Below are 22,197 nucleotides of genomic sequence, written 5' to 3'. Positions count from 1 at the left end.
ACCACATGGTGCCCATCCTCACAAGACCCCAACATCCCCAGGGCCAGCTGCAACAGACCCCAAACCCCACAGGGCCTGCAAGCCCCATAGGGCCACCTAAACCAAACTGCACAGTTGGTTCCCCCTAAACCCCAGAGGGACAGCCACATGGAACCCCTAAGGCCCACAGGGCTCCCTAAACCCCCCAGAGCCAGCCACATGGGGCCCCTAAACCCCACAGTGCCCCTAGACCACACAGAGCCAGCTGCAAGTGGCCCTAAACCCCACAGGGCTCCCTAAACCACACAGGGCCAGCTGCAATGGGCCCGTAAAGCCCACAGGGCTCCCTAAACCCCACAGGGCCAGCTGCAAGGGGCCCCTAAAACCCACAGGATCAGCTGCAATAGGCCCCTAAACCCCACAGGGCTCCCTAAACCCCACAGGACCAGCCACAAGGGGCCCCTAAACCCCACAGGGTCAGCTGCCAGGGGACCTCACACCCTACAGGGATCCCTAAACCCCACAAAACCAGCTGCAATGGGCCCCTAAACCCCACAGGGCTCTCTAAACCCCACAGGACTAGCCGCAAAGGGCCCCTAAACCCCACAGGATCAGCTGCAATAGGCCCCTAAACCCCACAGGGCTCCCTAAAACTCCACAGGACCAGCCACAAAGGGGCCCTAAACCCCACAGGAGCAGCCACAAGGGGCCCCTAAACCCCACAGGGCTCTCTAAACCCCACAGCGTCAGCTGCCAGGGGGCCTCAAACCCTACGGGGCTCCCTAAACCCCACAGGATCAGCTGCAATGGGCCCCTAAACCCCACAGGACTCCCTAAACCCCACAGCGCTCTCTAAACCCCACGGGGTCAGCTGCCAGGGGACCTCAAACCCTACAGGGCTCCCTAAACCCCACAAAACCAGCTGCAATGGGCCCCTAAACCCCACAGGACTCCCTAAACCCTACAGGGCCACCTGCAAGGGGGCCCTAAAGCACTCCCTAAACCCTACAGGGCCAGCTGCAAGGGGCCCCTAAAGCACTCCCTAAACCCTACAGGGCCAGCCGAAAAGAGCCTCTAAACCCCAGGGAGCACTGCAATAAGCCCCCCCGAGCCAGCTGCAAAGGGGCCTTTAACCCCCACAGGGCTCCCTAAACCCCACAGAGCCCCTGAAACCGCACGGTGCGGCCTGAAGCGGCACCTCCGCGCGGCGGGACGAAGGGAACGGGAGCAGCGGAGGGACTTCTACCGACACCAGCTCCCTTCCGGGGCGGAGCGGGGGAGGATCGCGGCGGAGCGAAGCGGAGACGGCGGCACCATGATGGCGCAGCGGGCGCTTCCTAACCCCTACGCGGACTACGACAAGTCTTTGGCCACCGGCTACTTTGACGCTGCCGGGAGGGTGAGTGGGGTCGGGGTGAGGCGGCCGGGGCCCGCTCCCGCCCCGGCCGCGAAGCCAAGCTAGGCAGCCAGGAGCCCAGCCTGATCCTGAGGTACCCCAAGGGTTGAGGCCTGTCAGCTTAAAAAGCACCCAGTTCCCTGGTTGTGCTCCCTCCGCGTACCTCCACCTTAACCAAGCCCCCATCCACCTGCCGGTGTTTCCTTCACGTTTTGTGGGTTTTTTTGGTTTTTTGTTTTTTTTCCTCCGTAGCTGACCCCCGAATTCACACAGCGGCTGAATAACAAAATCAGGGAGCTGCTCCAGCAGATGGAGAGGGGCCTCAAGTCTGCCGACCTGCAGGACTGCACCACGTACACCGGCTGGGCAGGTAGGGCGGCCGCTCGGATGGGATGGAGCAGGAGCTCTCCACAGCGGACTTCTAGGTCAGGCCAAGGCAGACCATGGGGTTTTTTTGGCTGTTTGAGCGATCACAGTAGATCCGTGTCAAGAACGGTGCTTCTTCTGCATGTTTTAATCCATTAAAACAAGGGGCTGTCTTTCTCGGGACTCCCCATTTTTTGAGCAGGTTTCAAGCTGTAGCGTTGCAGGGCAGGATTGGGCCTTCTCTTGGTTAATAATGCCAAATTTATGCAACAGAGAAAGCCAGCACCCATTTGAGAGCAAGCATGGGAGCTTTGGAAGGGACTGGCTCCAAATCTGGCCACGGTGGGGATGGTGACAAGTAAACCAGTGCTCCGTGAAGGAGGCAGATGCACATGGTAGGTCATTTACCTGCAAGGAGTCCTTGTACATGGCAGTGGTGAGCTTATGGCCTGAGATAATGTCCGTCTTTTCTGTTTGGGCTGAATTTTATTTTATGACATTGTCTGATTGGCAGGTTGCTCCATTCTTGTTCCCCAGGTAGTGCCCCTCCACTTAGCCAGGGCTAGTTCTGCTCCAGTACCTGCTGGAAGGAGCAGAAATGCAAATGTGAGTATAATGAAGGACGGAAGCCTTCCTCACACTAACTCTTGTGTGCAAAGCTTCCAGGAGCTTGTCTTTCTCCTGTTCTGCGTTTTCAACCTGATTTTCCTTTCTTGGGAGTGTGCCCTGCCTTCCCCTCCGTATTCCTACCCACTAGAGACAGGGAGGACACACCTTTCTCTGCTGCCTCATCCTTGGCTACTGCTGTGTGCTTTGTCAGCTTTCCTGCCTTCTGCGCTGTGCCAGGCTCTAGGGAGGGACCTTGGGGTAGTTGCAATTAATCTCATGCTTGCTGCAAGATTTTTTGCTGCTGCCTTTTTTTTTTTTGGCAATACACTGCAATCCTAAATGGCAGCTTTCTACATTATCGTCTGGGTGTGGCTGGCTTGTGCTTGGGTGCTGTGGAACTTGATGCCAACAGTTTGCTTGGGAGAACGGTCATTGTGTTGGTGCTAAACTAATGTTGCAGCTTGATGACAGCAATGCCAGAAATGCCTGCTTAAAATTTTTAGTAAGGTAGACAGGCACCGAGAGCACTCTAGAGCAGTTCATAAGAAATGCTAGGATGCCAGTATTAAATTCCAGCGTGGGAGAACAATGATTTCATCAGTTGCTGCCTGGCAGCACTCTGCTGCTGCTACCTGTGAATTTATGCATTTTTGTTCAGTGCTGGCTGATTTTACCTTGGGAGGCAGGTTCAGTCTTCCAGTCTGTGTGACCCTGCTCTGAGGTCCCCTCAGATGAAATGCACTCTATACATAAAGATGGTCTTCAGTCATGAGGGTGCTGCTTGGCGTGATGGCAGAGTCTGCCTCTGGCCACAATAATTCAGGAGATAAAGCAGGGGGACAATTAGCTGATGTTAGGAATACTCTGAAAGTCCGTGGGGAGAACGTAAACACCTTTCCCCAAAGACCATGTTTTCTTCCTTAGGGTGGCCTTAAAGAGCTTCATGTTGGAAAGTGAGTGCAGTTGTGAAACAGTTGTTGAGAGCTCTGGCAGGATTTCAGCTCACTTTTCTTTGGAAGGGAGTTTCCCCAAGAGGGAGTCTTCTCTTTTCCTCCCAGGGATCATTCCTCATTGGGCACACAACTTTCTCGCCTTGGCTAATAGGATTAGAAAAGACCCATGGACAGATTTCCTGCAGGTCACAGCCAGCAAAGTGAAGTTTGCAGATATTACACTGTATCTTTGTCACCCTCCCTTCTTTTCTAATCCTAGCTATATTAATTTATTCAGTGTTGGTTTCCAGAGACAAAATTAATTGGGCCAAGACAGCAGCTTTTTCCTGTAATTGCTTGTGTAGAAAACGCTTGTTGAGTATCTTCTCATGTAAATCATTGCCCAGCAGTCTGAAATCAACCTGCACTCTTGTGGCCGCTAATAAGAGAGATTTGAAATGTGGCTCTCTTAGCGCAAACTCTGCGTGAAATGTAACATACTTGAGTGTACTACATTACACCCAGTAATACACAGCATATGCTGGCATTTTACTTGGGTGCCTGTTTCTTTCCCAACACACTTGACAGAGCCCTGTTCCCCCAGCCTGCATTTGTGCCAGGGAAGCCACGGCTTCTTGGCACGCGAAGTTGGAGCAGAGGGAAGGAAGGACTTGTATTTTCAGCTCAGAGGTGGTGAAAACACACTTGGATCAAAATTATCCAGCGTATGGCCGAATGCTCTCAAAACTCATTTGAATCAGCTTGTTACAGTTTCATTCGGTTCCCCATAGAGATCAGGACCCTGTAGGCCACACCTGGTACATGCCTGGGTACAGACCAGGCTTGGCTGTTGTGTTCTGTTTTGTCTTTTAATCAGTTTAGCTAGACTACTATAAGAGCTTTTGTGGTCTTAATCTGTTTCACTGGTATCAAAGTGTTGACTGAGGGAAGGTAAACTGCCATAAGCTCATTCTGAATCTGAAGCAGTTCAAATACTGGCAGAAGTACAACTGCCTCATCCATTTTCGAATAGATTAGTGTGAGGATGCCGAAGAACACGTACACGTGTGTTGGTATTTCTCACACTGCAAGAGGCCTTGCTCCAAAGGCTACCTCGACTGGAAGCATAGACGATGGAAAGGGAATGGCAGGAGACTGACTTCACTCTTGTCACCTCTTAAGCTGACTGCAGAAGCTAGGAAGCTCCCGAGTCCGGTGCCTGCTGGACTGTTGTGTCCTTCCAAGATGATGAGGTGATCTGCCACCTGAAATGGTGTATAGGGGAGAGATTGCCCTTCCCCCACATTATGGCAGTGCCTTTGGAATTTGTTTCCCATGCGCACATTCCCTTCTCTAGCAATGTCATAGTGGTGGCTTTCAGAGCTCAAGGGCCTCTGAAACAGACCAGTGAGTCCAGCTGGCCTGCCGCACCCACAGCTTTTGGCTGGCTTGTGGGCGAGTGGAGACAGGGAGCAGGGCTGAGTTGCCTTTTGAAAGGACTCTTCAAAAGACAGGCCAGATGAAAGAAAAGCCATTTAAGAATGGGTAGAAATTCTGTCCAGTTCAGGAAAGCTTCTGGAAAAACACCTTTCAATCACTTTAGTGCAATATCTTACCTCAGAACCCAGAGAACTTGCATCTCCTTAAGAGACATCTGTTCAGAAAAACAAAAATCCTCAGTTAATCCCTACAGAATAAGAAGCAGTGAGGCTGTATTTGTTGAGAGAGAATAGAGTGCCTTGTATCACCCACATAAACCACATTCCTGCCAAGTGCCTGGTGGGTAGTTTTTGTGAAACCTGTTCTTGGAGATAGATACTATTTGACTGGACAAGGCTCAGAGCAATGGGATGTAAATTTGAAGTTGGCCTTATTTTCAGAGGGTTGGATCGGATCACCTCCATGGATCCCTTCTATCCTAACCTGTTGTAGGATTCTGTGATGGGGTAATGGGTAGTTTTGGTTTGAGCTGTGCTGGTTTTTTTGTTTGGGGTTTTTTTTTTGGGGGGGAAGCTTCTTTTGTAAAAAGTTGTACAAAAGAAGCTTTGTTACCCAGGTTTTAAGGCTGGAGAAGTTGAGGCATCCTGAGAAATGCCCCATGTCCCACAACACACTAGGAAGGCAAGCTGCAAGCTGTAGTAAAATGCACCTGTGGCTCCCCAGACAGTTCTGAACATGGGATGATACAGCCCTTCAGAGAAGATGTGTCACTGTCCCATTCAGCATGGCTTTGGCATGCATTTATGAGTGCAAGATAACATCCCATGCGTCTGCAGCAGAAAAGATGCTTATTATCCTTGGAGCTGGGCAGTAAAGCTGTGCCACCCCCTCTGTAACTTTTACCCCATGCCTGACTCATTAAAATGACATCAGGTTTCTCACTAGAAACCATCAGACTTCACCACTATGTGCAGAGATAGGCTTCCGCTTCTTCCCTCTGTGTTTGACATCCTGCTTTGAGGGTGCTGGCTGACTTGCTTCCCTGGGTCAGCGCAAGATCTCTGAGCTCTTTAGTACTGTAGATGACAGGTTTGGAACTGGTCCAAATTACATGAAGAAATCTCCTCTTGTGACAACCTAGCGTCCTTTGTGAAAGGACCACATTGCAGCTCAGCTCCTCATGGACAAGGAGGCACGTTCAGCACAGTCTAATGGGCGTCCCTGCTGGTGCTGTCAGCAAGGGGACTGCAGTGGAGCCGACACCAAGCAGTGCTTCCTCTCACTTTTATCCACTCTATTCAATGTGAAGGGGAAGCTTTGTCTCACTCCGGCTGTTCTCCCACCAGCAGAACAGTTTGCAATGGTAGTGCAATCCAACTTAAAGAACAAGTCTAAACTTGCAGGGAAGTTGAGGCACAGCTTTACTTCTCTTTGATCAACAGAATGGTCATATGGATGAGATATTCTTTCAGCCTGCTGCAGTGCTTTAGCTCTCGAGCAAGAACTTTTCTGGTATCTCCAGCGATGTATTCTGTGTTGAAAGCAATGGTTGCCGAAGTCAGGGCCATCAGCACTAGCCAACTGGTGCAAACAATTCCATTTCTACTGTGTACATTTAAGCTTCCTCCTCTGCCCTGCTCAAAAGAAATCTCTAATGCAAAGCACCTACAATGCTGCTCATACAGGATGGCAAGAGGAGAGAGATGTTGTTTACTGTCCTACTGAAGATGTTAAATAAACAGCCTTGTGAGAGATGCAGAATTGATTTTTGCCTCCTGATTCCCTGCAGTGAGCAAGCATCTCGGGCATTAACACTCCAGTGTACTGGTTTCCTGCACACTAGAGATGACAGTTTCAGTCATCAGAGCCCTGCTAAAGGATATGCTGTCAGTAGCACGTGTTCACTGCAGTTCTGCACCATCAAGTGATGTCTGATGCATTCTCCATCACATGTGGCTATGCAGCAGGTCTTACACTGCAAGGAGCAAAAAACTTGAAGTCTGGAGAAACTACAGAGAAGAAGGTCCAATAGTAACCAATAAACAGAACAAAGCCCATACATCTTTGGCAGTAGCAGGCCACAGGCAGCCACTGCATGGCAGTTCTGCTGGAAACAATCAGGAGTCTCAGAGGTCACAAAAATAGGTCACATCTCCAACTGGGACACTGAACACAGACCTCCGGGGCACACAGAAGTGGAGCAGATCCACTGCTTACCTAGCCTCATTTGACTGATGATGCCATGTTGGTATAGCACTTAAAGCATGCCAAACAAATACCCAGTCAGTTGGCAAACCCCACCTGGTCAGCTGGGGTGAGGGAGGGTATTATAGGAGAGGGAGTGAGGCAGAGCTGTGGAATAGCTTCTGCAGAGCAACACTGCCTAGCTGAGCCAAGTTCATCAGGTAGAATCTCTCTAGTCTCCAAACTGCACTGCCTCTGAAATATGCTGCCTGCATCTTGCCAATATAGGATATTCCCCACCCAGCTGACTGCATTTTTTATCCTTCTACATATATCTGTAAACATTGTCTCTTTATGCATGGGCTTGCCCTCCTCTGCTGACCTTCCCTACTTTTGGGCTCACAGATAGCAACAGAGTAAGCAGCGGGCTGAAGGCAGCACTGCATTGTGCCCTTCCGATCAGCTTGGGAGTATGAATTTTTTGAGGAATGAGTTGAGAAAATTGGCTTTAGATTCAGTTTGTAAGGCCTTTGGGTTTTAAAGAAAAAGGAAAAATGAATGATTTGGGGAAGCAACTCATCCCTTCCATCCTTTAGTATAGGTAAATTGGTTTTTGGAGTCTTTTCCAAAGATGCTTGGGCCTGGGAGGAAAGGGGGCGAGAAATGTTTTAAAGAGGGGAGGCAAAGAAGTCAGAGGAAAACAATGCTGAGACATTTACTTTCTAAGAATTCAATCCTAGCAGTGATCTTAGCATGGTAGTTATGTACATAATTAGGGTGGTATGATGACAGTGGGAATAGAAACTACTTACAAAGCAAAAAGTTGTATATTAAAGCAGGTAAGTCAAGAGTGCAAGTTGTGCTCAGACAGCTATCAGGCCTATTAAAGTCTAGAAGCTGTGCTAGGTGCTAAATAAATCAAGGAGAGTCACTTGACATTTGCTAGCTGGAAGAGGAGGGTTCCCCTTTAAAGAAGGGCTTCGTATTCACATCCTTACAGACTTGAGTGATGGCACCATGCCTCTGAGCTCTCTCTGGAAATACTAACACTGAACTGCTTAGAGAGAGGCCAAGGTTATTAGCTTCAGCAGGAAATGGAAATTTGCCCTTAATATACATGTGGAATTGAATTGTCCGTAGCACGACGCTTTGGAGATTACCCATGCAAAATGAGGAAACGATCTAAATTTAAAATTGTCCTCAGTACCATGGAAGTAATTTTGCAGCATCCTTGCCCCCCCCTCACCTTACCACCTCAAACCACATCAAAATCTGCAGAGATTGGCTTTATTAATTTAGGCTTAAATGCAGGACCTGAGTCTTCTTGGAAGTGGTTACTGGTAAGGGGAGAAATAAGCTTTTCCCAAAGTTATGTAGGCCAGTAGCTTTCTTCAGTGCACGTTTGAGGATGCCTTCCAGATCAGAAGGGTGGTTCAAATGTGGCAGACCTTTCAGACAGAGACTTACTGAGGACTCCTCAGTTACATGCTAAAAGCTTCAAGAGCTGGAGAGAAGGCAGGGCAGAAAGAGGCAAAGGACAGCAATTGATGTGACTCCTTAGTAGCAGAGTTGTTTCTGTAGCTGGCTAGCCCATTGAAAACCTCCAGGGAGGACCACACAGCCTTTTCCAGCATGCCAGGTAGCTGTTTGTGTTTCACACAAGGGCTGATCTCACGAATGATGTGCTGTAGAGGAGAGCTGGGCAACCCCTTTCTTTTCTAGGATGCACCAGTCCTTGGTGTAGGGCTTGGGACCTGCTCAGCAGCAGGAGATGATGTCCAGCAACCTTGTTGGTGCTTTCTAGTGGGATGGAATGAGGGGGGGGGGGGGGGGGAAAGAAAAAAAAGAGCCAAGTAGGATGTCTTAAGGGTGCTGCTTCTCAGTGCTGATGATGTGTCACTTTTTTTAAAATCCAATCCAAGCTAAGTGACCCAGCCCTTTACCTCCTGGCATGGGAAAAAATAATTGAGATAGGGTAACAACTCAGCACGGCTCTGCCACAAGTACCATCTTGCCCAAAGATTTTTTTTTTTCCCCCTCCACCATTTAGCAACAGTCCCAGGTACAGTTGATAGATTTAGGTGGCTTCACCTAGGTCTCATCTTTTGCTCCTCCCTACTAAAATTGTATGTAGCCTGTGTATCCGAAGCTCTGCTGTCTTCCAAGACCTCCTGGGTCAGACACTGCTGTTTGTCTTGACCTGTAGTCCACTCATGAGCAACATCAAGTACAAGGAGGTCACAAAGCAGGAAAAGAAGCTGTGGATGCTGCCCCTGTAGGTTATGCCCCTGGAAGTGCCTGAGAAGCCTGTCGAGAAGGTTTATGCCCCAGATGAGGCTGAGGGCCAGGCTTTTAGGCTTGTTAAAACAGCCAGGGCACATAGTGGGAAGGGTAAACTTTTCTGGTGGGTGCAACCTTTATGTTCCTTTTGCAGGCATTGCTTTGCTGTATTTGCACCTGTATGATGTGTATGGAGACCCAGCCTACCTTCAGGTGGCCCACGAGTACGTGAAAAAGAGCCTGAGCTGTCTGACAAGACGATCTATCACTTTCTTGTGTGGAGATGCCGGGCCCCTGGCAGTGGCTGCTGTCGTCTACCACAAACTGCAGAACCAGAAGCAGTCAGAAGACTGCATCACTCGGTAAAACGCTTGGTTATGTCTTTGACCTAATGTTCCTCTTGCTCATAGAGCTGGTCTGGGCTTGTACTGGGCACTCTCTGCCAAGCCTGAATCCATTTTGTTGCAGTCTTCTGTGAGAGATAATCCAGTAATTTAGCAAGGCAGTGCAAACTTTTTCTGCCCTGGGGAAGGAGCTAGCTTAAGGACAAACACGCTTGCCTGGCAGCTTGCAGGCTGGGGAGCAAGGATATTGTTCAGCTGGTATTGCCATCTTAAAAATAATTCCAATAAACACGGGAAGAAAAAAAAAGCCAAAATTAAAAAAAACCCAGAAGGTGAGGTTTTATATTTTTTCAGAACCCTTAAATTTAGCTTTACAGCCATTTTGATGAAAAGGAGAAACATGGCAGGATTATTAGATTAATTTTGTCACTTCCACTTGCTATTTGTTAGTTGACTTTGACTTAAACCTAAGATTGACAGCATCCCTTTCAACTGCTGAATGCAGCTGGTTATGATTCATTTATTTCTATTTCCTGCCTTTCCTCAACTGTTTTCAAATGTATTTTTGTTGGGTACTTAAGACAAGAAAAGGACAAACAAGCAGTCCTACAGTCAGATCAGCATGTGGCAGAGGAAGGAAAAAAGTTAAGGAGATGCAGTTGCAAGCTTTTCTTGCTTAAGGGAGATCAATTTTGAGAAGGTGAGAAACAGCCCTGTAAAGAGTTTCCATTTACGCGTGGTCAGCACAAAAACAAGACAAAACCCCTGACACTTCAGAACAACACTGAGTGCCCTTAAACAGCCATGAGTAAGTGATGCATAATATCAATTAAAAAAGCCATGGGTGGGAATCAGAGGTGCCTGTATGGTTTGGACACCAAGTTCCCACTCCCTTAACTAAGAATAGCTTCTGGTTTATGTGGATATGGTCAGTCTGAGGATAGAACTCTCTTCTTTATTCTTGAAATAATCTGTGGTTTACATTTTGCTTAATACTGTGTCAAAGTGGTGAATCTCACTATGAGTAATATATTTGCTAACAAAAAGGGAACTAATCTATCACACAGTACTGGCCAGTTGTGGTCAGCATAAGCCCCAAGTTGTGAAAAATCCCTAATTCATGTTTTCTTGCTGTAGCTCTCCCCTCCCTGTATCCCTCCTGTTCTGCCTACAGTTTTGTGTCAGAATGGAAACTCATAATTCTGCACTGCCATCTAATGGTGTAATAAAGCCAGAGCCTTGGAAATTGGTTTCTTCATACATCTGAGAGGAGGAAAAAAAGCAAAAAGTGGCTTTCTCAAAGGAACAGTTATACTGTCCTTACTCTGCCACCAATTCCCAGAGCAGTTAGCCTGACCATACTACCTTTAAAAAGAGAGTATTTATTTGAGAAGTAGCTCCCTTAATCGAAACTCTTAAGTGGGTTTGGAGTATGCTGTTCAGTTACAAAACAGTTGCTAAGTTATGCAGTGCAAGTGCATGGAAAGTGCATTTCTGTTACAGTTGTGGAGAAGGAGGGCCTCTCTCCATTTTGTTCTCTGTCTTTTAAAGCACCTCATCTTTACAGAGCCTGAGGAGAGAATCCATCAGCCAGGTTTTACCTGCAGTGGAAGAGACAGAAGCTTGCTTTTTCTTAGCTCCTTGCTTTTGCCTAAATGAGTTCATGACCAACAAATGTACTTTTATGCTCTGGAGAGACTAACATTTCAGGGCAGCCCATTTTCCAAGAGCCTGTGAAAATCTGAGCTGTGTTCCAGGAGTCCTCTTTTCCCTGCCATCTCCCACCAATTCAGAAGGTCAAAGGTTTGCTTTGAGAGCCAGTGGCTTACAAAAATCCTGTCTTGCTCTACAGCTGCCTTGGTTTCCCTCTGTCCGGAAACTACTGATTTTTGACAGTTGAGGTAATAGGCTGATATGTGAGCAGGAGCGGCTTTTCCTTTCAGGGACCTTGATTTACCCCCTCGCACCCGAGAAATGAATTCTGCATGCAATGAGTCCAGCAGCATCCCAGGCATCTCTTGCTGCATGCATGCCATGCAGCCCTGCCCCACATTTCAAAAACAACAGAAACCGCTGGCAGGCTTCCTCCCCTGATTATCCTGGCTGGGAAAGCAACTAGAGGTAGAAGCAGTAATGCATAAGGAGCAAGAAAAGTAGCTCCAGCTGCTCCAGATTTCCCCATGAAAAGATTTCACATCCAGACCTCAGAAAATCCCTACTGTGGGTATTACTGTTTATCCACCCATCCATTCCTTCTGTTGCACCTGACACTTCCCTGACATCTTGGAGCTGAACACCACCACCAGCCAGCATCTCTTCTGGCCAGCCTCCTGATGGGCAGAGTCCGCCCATGGAAACACTGTTTTCTCCTTGGAAACCCTCCTCTTCATCTGCCTTCCTTGGACTTGGGGACAGGGGACGTGAGGAGGCAGCAGGGCTTTCCTTTCAGCCCATGCAGCTGAGGGAGGGACCCCTGCTTACTCCTAGTCTTGGATGTAAAGTCTGTCTCTTGGGTGTAATCTGCAAGAAATCTCCCTCACGGAGCAAGGCACATCTCAAGTGGTACGAGGAGATGGGGCCAGTCCACCTTGAGACACTGCTCTCTCCTTTCTCCTTCAATATCCCTGCTTGCTTTGAGTCCAGTGCCAAGGGGAAGTTTCCTGCCGTGGGGAGTCACAGCCCAGCATCCTCTCTCTGCTCCGAGGGTACTCTGGACATTTGGTTGCTTCTTTCCTTTGCAACACATTGTTCTGCCCAGGAGCAAACGCTGCCAAGGCACCTTTTCTGCTCCTCATGCTGCTGTGACAGGGAAGCCCTGCACACACACAGCTCTCCTGGCTAGTTTCTTAGCCCTCTCCCTGTTGCAGCCACAGCAGGAAGCAGCTGAGGGAACAGCCGTGAAGCCACTTATGCTGGTATTTTAAAAGTGATGACATTTTTCAGATTGCTGTCTCAGGGGTGAACAGAAAAATAAAGCCAAAACCAGTCACATCCCTGCCTGCTGCTCTGACAGGGAAGGACATCCAGCCCTATTGGAAGTGTGATGAGAGGCAAAACAAAGGAAGAATTGCATCGAGAGTGAGCTGGGCTACAAAGCACCAGCGTGAAGAGCTGTCAGTCTCTGTTAGCACTACAGGAATATGAAGAACATGGTAATAGAAAAATGGCAAAGAAAATACCTGACTCCAGCAGACCTCTCACTCTGCACTTGTGGGCTAAAGCCTGGTGCCAGCCAGGCAGTTCTCAGTGTGGGGTTGCACCACAGACAGCCACAGCATTCACACCCTGCTGAGCTGTCCTCACTACTGCTCAACTCTCCCTAGAGAAGATTTCTTACATGTGCTGCAGAGGCTTGATGTTAAACATTTCCAGCTGCCTCTCCCCACCTCTTACCTAGATTTTTAGCTCATGGAGGCACCTCTTTCTCCACTGACAGTGTAGTCCTGGCCACTTGCAGGCATGGAGGGAAAGGGGCTTTTCTGTCAGGATTTCTAAGTATAAGGGGTGAGATTGTTCCACATACTATCAGCACTAGTTTGACTTTCTAGTATTCCTTGAGCAGCCAAATTAAACACATACCAGTTTAGTTTGAAAATAGTAATTTTTGGCAGAGGGTCTGCCTTGCCAACAGCATCACAGGGAGGTAATGGTGGGCAGGCTTTCCTTGCTGAATTGGGGCAGCCTTTCCTGAGCAGTCAGCAACTTTATGTTGACCATTTCCTATAGCCCAGGTTTCCCCACAGGTAGCTTTCCCAGAGCTGGTGCTCTGAAAAACAAGCATATAGTACAACTGCATTGTAAAGAGCTGAGCAGACTAAAGCAATGACCCAAACAAAAAGCAGAGGGGAAGGAGGGATTCTGCACCCTGCTAGCTGGAAGGCTGAGACCAGAGACTGGCTTGACATCTCCCAGGGTGCAGGCAGCATGAAGGAACAAACCATGTTTTTGAGCTCCAGTCTCACTGCTTGGTTACATGGCTTTGAGTGTCCTCTAATGTCCCCCATGTGAATTTTTCTTTGTAGTTTGCTCCATCTACACAAGCTTGACCCACGAGTGCCAGATGAACTGCTGTATGGGCGCATGGGCTATCTCTATGCACTGGTATTTGTGAACAAGCACTTCGGAAAGGAAAAGATCCCTCAAAGTCACATTCAGCAGGTACTGTGGCTTCTGCTGATTTGTTAACTGTCTCTTCCCATGCAGCTTATCTTTGGGCAGGTAAAAATCAATGCTAGATGTAGAGAACACTGTCAACAAGGGAGAAACCACATCATGGTATCCCTACTGCTCTTCCAAAGGGACAAAGCACCACACGCTCCCCCACCATCCATATAAATCCAGAGGCAGTACTGAATTTGCATACATTTCACTCCCTCACCCACACTCTTGCCTCTGCTTGGGCAGAAAAACAACTTTTTTGTTCTGTGCCAGGGTACTCACTGTGTTGTGTCCAAGACAGCAGCATTTCCCTCACCTGCATCTGTTCCCATCCACAGGTCTGTGAAGCCATTGTAGCCTCAGGAGAGAGCTTGGCGAAAAGGAGGAACTTTACAGCAAAGAGCCCACTGATGTATGAGTGGTACCAGGAGTACTATGTAGGGGCAGCCCATGGTTTGGCTGGGATTTACTACTATCTCATGCAGGTAAGAGGCACTGGAGGGGAGGGGCCTTTAGCAGCTCTTTCCCATTTCTTTGAACAAGGAGGAGCATTTGAATTGGCTCTTGGTGATGTCAAACTGGGCAAGATCCCTTGTCTGATGGACTTACTCGTGGGTTTGATCACACATCCCTACTTCTACAGGTTTTCTCTAAATCTGTGAATTGAATTTCCCACCTCCATGGTGATTGGTAGGGAAATGTGGCCTGCAGTGTACCAGCAGTTTCACATAATGAAGCCCTGTAGGTCAGCTGGGTGTGAGCTTGCCCCTCCTGTGTTAATTGCTTATAAAGTATTCCCATTTGTTGGTATCTGTGGGCTTCCTGCATTTTTTGAGGTGGTTACTTGGAGCAATCTCAGATCATTACAGAATGAGAATCTCTGTAAGAAAAGCATGACAAAAGAGATTGTGTTTGTAGTAGGAAAGTGGGAGATGCCTTTGTTTCCAAATCAGGGCCTATATCTAAATGTTAAAGAAGTAGGACTTTTTACTTTGATAAAGCAGCTGAATTCTGTAGTGCCTGAAGTAGGCAGGGCAAGACAAGAGGTTGGGAGCTGCATGCCCCTTTGTTTTGATGCTGTCTTTCTCACAATTTTGCACAACTCACTGGAGCTCTGGGAATCTTCGCTTCCCCAGCTCTGAAATGAGGGTGATAATTCCCCTATGTGGGTCACTTTATGCATAAATTTACAGTGCTTAAGCTCTTAGAAAAATAACAGCAATAAATAACATTGCATTGTCAAAGCATTAAGAGCACCTACTGAGCAACACAAATTATTTTAACATAGCAAGGTTCATAGAAATGTGTGATATCTTTTATTAGACCCAACCCTCACAGCAGGTGGAGAAAAAGCCACCAGGTTTCAAGTATTTGAGCTTTCCTTCAGCAGCCTCAAAGTTCAAGTCCATATACAGGATAAGCGGCGTTCCTGTGAATATAACCCTCTTACGTGACTCGGAGAGGAAGAGGTGGTTGGTGTTTTTAAGCAGAAGGAGATTTGGCAAGAGGAGGATGCGAAGTGATTATTGCCCAGGAGTACAGAACGGCTAGTTGGCAGCAGGGGAGACAGCAATGTGCTGTGAGCCCAAATTTGCATGGAGTCCCTGGGCTTGTTCCCAGGCCAATGTTTTAAAGAATTTTAAGTGTAAGTCTCCCATAAAATACTTCATGGGCTTCATGCTTCTCTGCCGTATGAAGTACAAGGAGCCTGGATCAGCCAAGCACGATGCACAAAAAGCCTTGGGGGAAGCAAACAAGGGAAATACGGCGAGGAGAACATTGGACTTTTATCTCTAATGGTTTTACAGCACAAGTATTGATTTTTAATTTTCAAGTTATCAACCTGGGAACAGCGTGATCCTTAGATGAGAGTGCTCATTGCAGTCTGCCGTGGGAAGTCAGAACTGCACACATTTCTTGTGGGGCACTGGAAGAGGACACTGAAGCCACTCCCTTGCTTCTGTCTGAGGTCAGCAGTGAAGTCATCCCCTTGCAATTACCCAGAAACATCTGTGAAAATGCAGCATCACAGCCCACCAGCTGGGCTGGCCCGGCAGCTCAGAGCTGAGATGCTCTAGGTGCTAGGAATAATTCTTGGTATTCATTCTTAATACTGTTTTTAAACAGTTTCTCTCTCTACTCCAGCTCTGGGTACCTGAAAGTACTCCTACTCATCTTTAGGTAAAGAAGCAGCAAGCCCTCTTGCTTAGAGGGCTGGGTGACATGCTAGGGGCAGCCTTTGTTTCTGGGGATGCAAGGGTATGATTGGAAATAAGTCCCTGCCAAAGGGCAGAGCAGCCTGGGGCCAAGTGGGTATTTGTGATGTGTGAAAGCCTGGACCAAAGAAATGACTCGATTTACAAGGAGCAAGAGGGAACATGGCCATAGTTGGCTTTGTTTCTGCTTTTCAGGCAGAACTTGGGCCTCTTAGGGAGAGACAGAATGGTAATTCTCCCCAATTTAATGCTTTCTCTCTCTTAGCCTGGCCTTGGAGTAAGCCAAGTAAAACTGCACAACACAGTCAAACCCAGCGTGGACTACGTCTGCCAGCTCAAGTTCCCATCTGGCAATTACCCTCCATGCATTGATGACATCAGAGACCTACTCGTCCACTGGTGCCATGGGGCACCAGGTGTTATCTACATGCTTGTCCAGGCCTACAAGGTACCAGAAATCTTGCAAAGACCTTTTGAGGACCCCTAAATGTGAAACTTAATCCCCGTGAAGACTCTGTTGAGACTCCTCCTGCCTGAGAGTAGGATGGCTCGTTACAATGAAATCACCCCACAGGGACCACTGCCTGAAACGGAGATTAGTCTTTTAAAAAATTATTTCTGAAAATACCCATCAGCTGTGTGGGGTGTCCTGTTGCAGGTGATTGATGGTGACAACTAGTTGTGTACGAAGTAATGGTCACGTTAGGTACTTTATAGTAATTTGTAGCCTGGCTTCTCGAACAGTCTCTTTTCTGTGGATTAAGGATTAAAGTCCTTCATGGGCTTTCCAGTTCCATTCCAAAGCCCCATTCATCATATCAAAAACATCCTCCTTTAAAGTAGACAGCAAAGTCACAGCATTAAGACTTCCAGTAGGAAAGAAACTAATTAACCCAAGCCTCCCCACTCACACAGGGATGCTCTTTGTGTGGAGGAAATTGCTTTGGCAAGGGAGAATATTTCTTGTCTCTGCAGGTCTTTGGGGAACAGCAGTACCTAAATGATGCCCTGCAGTGTGCAGAAGTGATCTGGCAGTATGGATTACTGAAGAAAGGCTACGGGCTGTGCCACGGGACAGCTGGCAATGCTTACGGCTTCCTAGCACTGTACAACCTCACTCAGAACATGAAATACCTGTACAGGGCCTGCAAGGTGAGAGCTTGTGTAAGGAAGGGAGAGGGGATTATTCACTTCTGCCTTTTACATCACCACCTTTGCCTTTGAAACCTAATTTCTAGTGTGGCAGAGATGCAGCTAGGTCTGACTAGCTCCACCAGAATAGTTCTTCAGCGACACAGTCACTGTCTGACAGCTTGTACAGAAGGAATACCCTGCAGAAGCCTTGCTCTGCAAGGGATAATGTGAGGATGAGGGTGGTATTTTTTTTTCAGAGCCATCTTTAACAAAATTTGAATGCTTTTTGTTCCTCTTTTCTCAGTTTGCAGAGTGGTGTTTAAGCTATGGTCAACATGGGTGCCGGACTCCAGACACGCCATTCTCTCTCTTTGAAGGTAACCTTCATCTCTATGCTTGTGTTTTGCTCCTGGATCTGAGCCAGTCCATCATCAAGGAAAACCAAATACACGCTCCACTGAAGTCTTTGCAAAACTCAGTGTAGAGGATGGGAAGGAAATTGTATTTACTGTTTTTACCCTTTCCCAGAAGCAGCGTCCTTGTAGCACAGGCTAATGTTTTAGCTGGAGCATCTTGTCCTTCTGGGTCTCCCGCACAGATTCTGCGCACAGGTCTCAAGGGGAATTCTTTAATGGATACAGGCCAAAGTCCACTTTATGGTAATTTGTAGCTTCTCCAACAGTCTCTTTTCCGTGCATTTTTAAGGATTAAAGTCCTTCATGGGCTTTCCGGTTCCATTCCAAAGATGAGTGAGGAACAAATGGGGCTGCTTTTGTAGGCCTTGTTGGCTCCTATGGCACTTTGTGGGTCCTGCTAACGGCTCCCCCAAAATCTGCCATCAGCAGGTATTGCTGAAAGAGCCGGTTCCTCAGCTAACGTAAATCTCCCTGGCTTTGCTGCAGGCCAAGGAACAAGGGCAGTTACATCAGTGAGGACCTGAGGCAGCAATGTCACAGGGTCCAAATTCAGATTGTTAAACCTGTGGACAGGTAAAGCAGAAGGGAGGGAGCTGGAGGGGAGAAGACCCATCATGTTTTCCCAGGTGCTTTTCAACATTTGATTAACTTCAAAATGCTTTTCCCACTGAAGTACCCAAGTTGCTTGGGAAACCTGGGTTCACACCTTGGAAATTATTTAGGTCCTGCTGAAAATGTTTTCCTTTCTTCTGTCTTCATGACTCATTCACCCCCAGATAATTGATAAAATGGGTGCCCAAAGGGAATCTCTCTGAAGCACATTGTGTTTTCTTATCCTCAGGAATGGCTGGAACGATTTACTTTCTTGCTGACCTGCTGGTGCCAACCAAGGCCAAGTTCCCCGCATTTGAACTCTAAATCTGAGCTTGGCAGTTTCCTGCCTGAATCCTTCCACACTTGGAAAAGCAGTTTGAACCTGCTTTCTCCTTCTTCCAAACTCGTTGTTGTTCACCTAACTGAATGTAAATCCATCCTCCTGAGGGCATGCTGAGTTCTCTAATGTTTCTAGTCATCTCATTGCATTTTTTCAATTTAACAGACAGAATGCAGATTTTTCTGGTGTCTCTTAAAAACGCAGGGCTGCAGATGGGAGCAGGGAGAAAATGTACAGTATTTTGTTGGCTATAGAGTTTTGCTATTTTCTGTATCCCATTTCCTGGGAAAAAGTTTTCTATTGAATGTAACTTTGGCCATTTAATTTTTTTTTTTTGTGCTGACAAAGAGTTGCAGGAATTTAGTTGTCTTTGGAAAAGAAAAGATGAAAAACTGAGACTATTGCCCTGCAAGTTGCTTTTAAGTGTTTTCTTTCTGAGTACCCAGGGAGTAGGCAGTTCAGTAGCTGGGCTGTTCCACATCAAGTAAATGTCATGGACTGTGGAGTCTTTATATATGTTTTTTTATGTCAGATTGCAAGTGGCACAGCTGGAACTGACATGCCAAAGCCTTGTCCTGAATTTCCACCTGTCTGCTTTAAAGGCAAAGGCTACGTATAGCTCTTTTGTGCATTTTTTTCTAGTGACAGACAAATAATCCAGTAGCTTTTGTCCTTATTTGCCATCTTATGCTAAACCTTGCAAAAGTCCATTGATCATCTAATTGAAAACTCCAATCTAAAAGTGAGCTAAGCATGCTTGCTGGTGTGGTCTCTTCTGTTTAGCTTTGAAAGTTTATTTTGCAGTCTTTATTTAAAAGTGTGTATGAATATTATAGGCGTTAGGTGGTGCCAGGCCCACCAGCAGCAGCATGGGAAAAGAAATGTATTCCACTGAGTTCTGTCAGTGTTTAACCTATTACCTGTATAGATGTTGTTTACATGCTTTGTTTTATAAGCTTTCCTGAACCTGGATAATTTGAGTCACTTGTTTGCCTTGTTACTGCTTGGTATAGTTTGATACGCAACCACACATCTACCCAACTAGAAAATCTGCTCTAGGTTAAATAGCTTTGACCTGTCAAGCAGACCAGATACTTGCAAGGGATAAATCTGCTTTTCCGTCCTTAGCTGATGCTACACTAATTTGCAGCAATTAGGGACCTGACCCCGTAAAACACTTTCTTAGCACTGAGCATGAGCTAAACACTGAGCGCAGTGAAAGTTACTGATGCAGACGTACCACTTTGTGCTGTTTGAAGGCAGCTCCTCAGCCTGCACAAGAGTGAATGTGGGTTTTGATCTTTTAAGGGCCTAGTTGCTGAGTGCCTCAGGCCACCTAAGAGCAGGCATGCAGCTGCAGGGCAGCACAGGCACCTTCCAAGCCGGCACGCTCCTGCACCAGCAATAGTGAAGCAGGAGGACCAAACCTGGGACACTAACACAGCTAGCTCACATGTGCCTGAACGCAAGGCAGCCTAGCCACAGCGGCATAGGCAGACCCTCAAGAACCTCCTGGATGGGCTGCTCCAGCAATGAGTAGAAACCATTCCTGGAAGGCTGCGTGTTTTCTCAAAGCCCAGCCTCCTCCTGCCATCACATATTTCTGGAAGTTCATCAAAAGACAGCCTGAAGCACAGAGAAGACCATCTGCTTTGGGCTGGACATCCCTGTCAGAAGCCTCAAGCTCATGCAGACATCCCCTAACATTCATGGGGCCAAACAACACAGGGAGGTGACTGGAAAGGAGGAAGCACAGCCTTGAGAGCAGGATTTGGCTAATCAGACAGTTTGGGGGTGAGATCCTTCAGTACACAAGGCCTGCTGTAAGTTACCTCCCAGCTTGGCTGGTGGTGTAGGAACACTGCTCTGAGCCTGGGTTTCTCCTGGGCACTGCTTCTGTAAAGGAGATAGTTCGTGCGGCCTGGTGTCATGGCAGCATCACGTCCAGGGTTCATACACTGATCAGGGGATGGTCAGGGCCTGGTGTACAACTGCTGAGTTGAGCACTGTTTAATAAAAATGCTGAAACAAACAAGCTTTGGGTTATTTTTACCCCCTGCTTTGTGACCAGGATTCATGTCTGAAGAGATCAAGATGTGCCACACAGCTGCTCTGATGGCTCATTGGCCTCCCACCCTCCCTGAGTGTTAAGAGTATTTCATGTTTTTCCCCCATCTCCAATCCATCAAGGCCAGTCCTATGCTTTCCCTCACAGGCTGTGCTTTTCTCCCAGGACATCCTTTTGCAGCACTGTCTCCATCCAAGGCCACATCCTCCCTGCTGCAGCTTCCATAGGAGACCACAGTCCTGCAGGTTAGTCTTAATTGCACCAAAATACACCTGTGTGCAGCACTGGCCACCAGAAAGAGGATGTGGATCCTGCCAAAAAGGCAGCCTCCTACCCAGTGGAAGGAGGAACAGGCTGCCTCGGGGAGGCTGTGACTGTCCAGCACCAAAGGCTTTAAGACCAGACTGTCAGGAATGGTATGGGTAAAGGTGATCCTGCCCTCCAGCACAAGCATAAATCAGGTTGCCTGAGGTCCTATACAGCCTGGTATTCTACAATTTCCATTTCTATTAAGGTTTGTGGTAAAGCTCTTCAGGGAGTGGGTCCAGCAATCAGGATGGGAAAGAAGCATAGTGCAGAGTTTCGCTGGTTGCCCTTCCTTTCTTGTACAGGGGTGTGGTGCTGCCCATTGCCACTCATCTTCATGCCGAGTGGAGGGAGCGGGAGCAAGACGAAGCCTGAAAACACATAACTGCTCCTGCTTCAACAAGCTACCTGAGAGGGACTTTATGAGAAGTGTAGACATTTAACACTTAGGTCTTAGTGATGGTTATGTTTGTCCATGGTGGTGTTCTGTTTTAAAAAAAGTGCCTTATACTCCCAAGAAATAAGTAAAAAACACATTTTGAATGCATTGCCATCTGGCTCAGTTTGTGTTCCCCTCCTGTGCATACCAGTGTGATCAGTAAGATGAAAAGTGTCCCAAATGCTGTTAACCAAACGTCATCTGTAGGTGTGCACTCCCCCAAGAGCCTGCTGTGGTTTCAGCTCTCAAGAGCTGACAGCAGCCTCAGCTATGAAAGAGGTGACATAGGGACAGTGCAAGGGGACAGATACATTATTGCTGCCTCTGCCAAACTTATTTCATTTCCCATTCCTGCATATTAACTTTTCAAATGCCCACAAACTGCGATTAGCGCTGATGCTAGATCTGTGGCTAATACTGTTGCCAAACAAATCCCTCCCCCGTGAGCAGTCTTCAGCCCCTGTAGCATTAGCAGTCAAACACACAGCTCATCGGATAAATCAGTTTACGAACTACCACTGCAGTCGTTTAATGCACACTGGTTTCACTTTGAAACCACTTCAGAGTAGGCTGCTGGCTGCAGCGTGGCAGATGCCCTCCTTGTGTTGATAGGGAAAAAGCACAGCAGAAGAGCAACTCAGCCTCCGCAAACCCCAGCTCAGCCTCCTGCCTCCAACAGGGATGTTGTTCCCATCTGACCGGCACGGAGCTGGGCAAGGTAGAGAATTACAGTTGCGTGTCCCACGTGCGATACCACAAAAGCAGCTGGGGGAGAAGCAGCCATGCAGGGCACAAAGCTGCTGGTGAAGGGCTTCATTTACACAAGTTATCCAGCCAGACCTCACTTCTCTCCAGCATCTCATCTGACTTCAATTCCTCTGCACCGCTATCTCACCTTTCCCCCTTCCCCTCTTTTATTTTGTTCATGTTTTTCCACCACAGTGTAATACCTTGGCCAAATTTGAGTGGAGTTTTTTGATGGTAACACCCAAGGGA

General features: G+C 47.6%; 1 protein-coding gene across 1 annotated transcript; it reads left to right on the top strand.

The window, feature by feature from the left end:
* The first annotated feature begins 1,234 nt into the window (after window positions 1-1,234).
* Window positions 1,235-21,293, top strand: LANCL1 (LanC like glutathione S-transferase 1). The gene is made up of 9 exons (XM_072874337.1): window positions 1,235-1,378; window positions 1,628-1,745; window positions 9,341-9,548; window positions 13,553-13,688; window positions 14,027-14,173; window positions 16,170-16,352; window positions 16,880-17,056; window positions 17,343-17,415; window positions 18,296-21,293. Exons 1-9 carry the CDS (start codon window positions 1,295-1,297, stop codon window positions 18,370-18,372), a joined length of 1,203 nt encoding a protein of 400 aa, XP_072730438.1. The 5' UTR covers window positions 1,235-1,294; the 3' UTR covers window positions 18,373-21,293.
* The last annotated feature ends 904 nt before the right edge of the window (window positions 21,294-22,197 follow it).

The sequence above is a fragment of the Ciconia boyciana genome, chromosome 10 (assembly GCF_034638445.1).
Source record: "Ciconia boyciana chromosome 10, ASM3463844v1, whole genome shotgun sequence".
NCBI classification, from domain to species: Eukaryota; Metazoa; Chordata; class Aves; order Ciconiiformes; family Ciconiidae; genus Ciconia; species Ciconia boyciana.
This window is presented reverse-complemented; position numbering and strand designations above follow the sequence as displayed.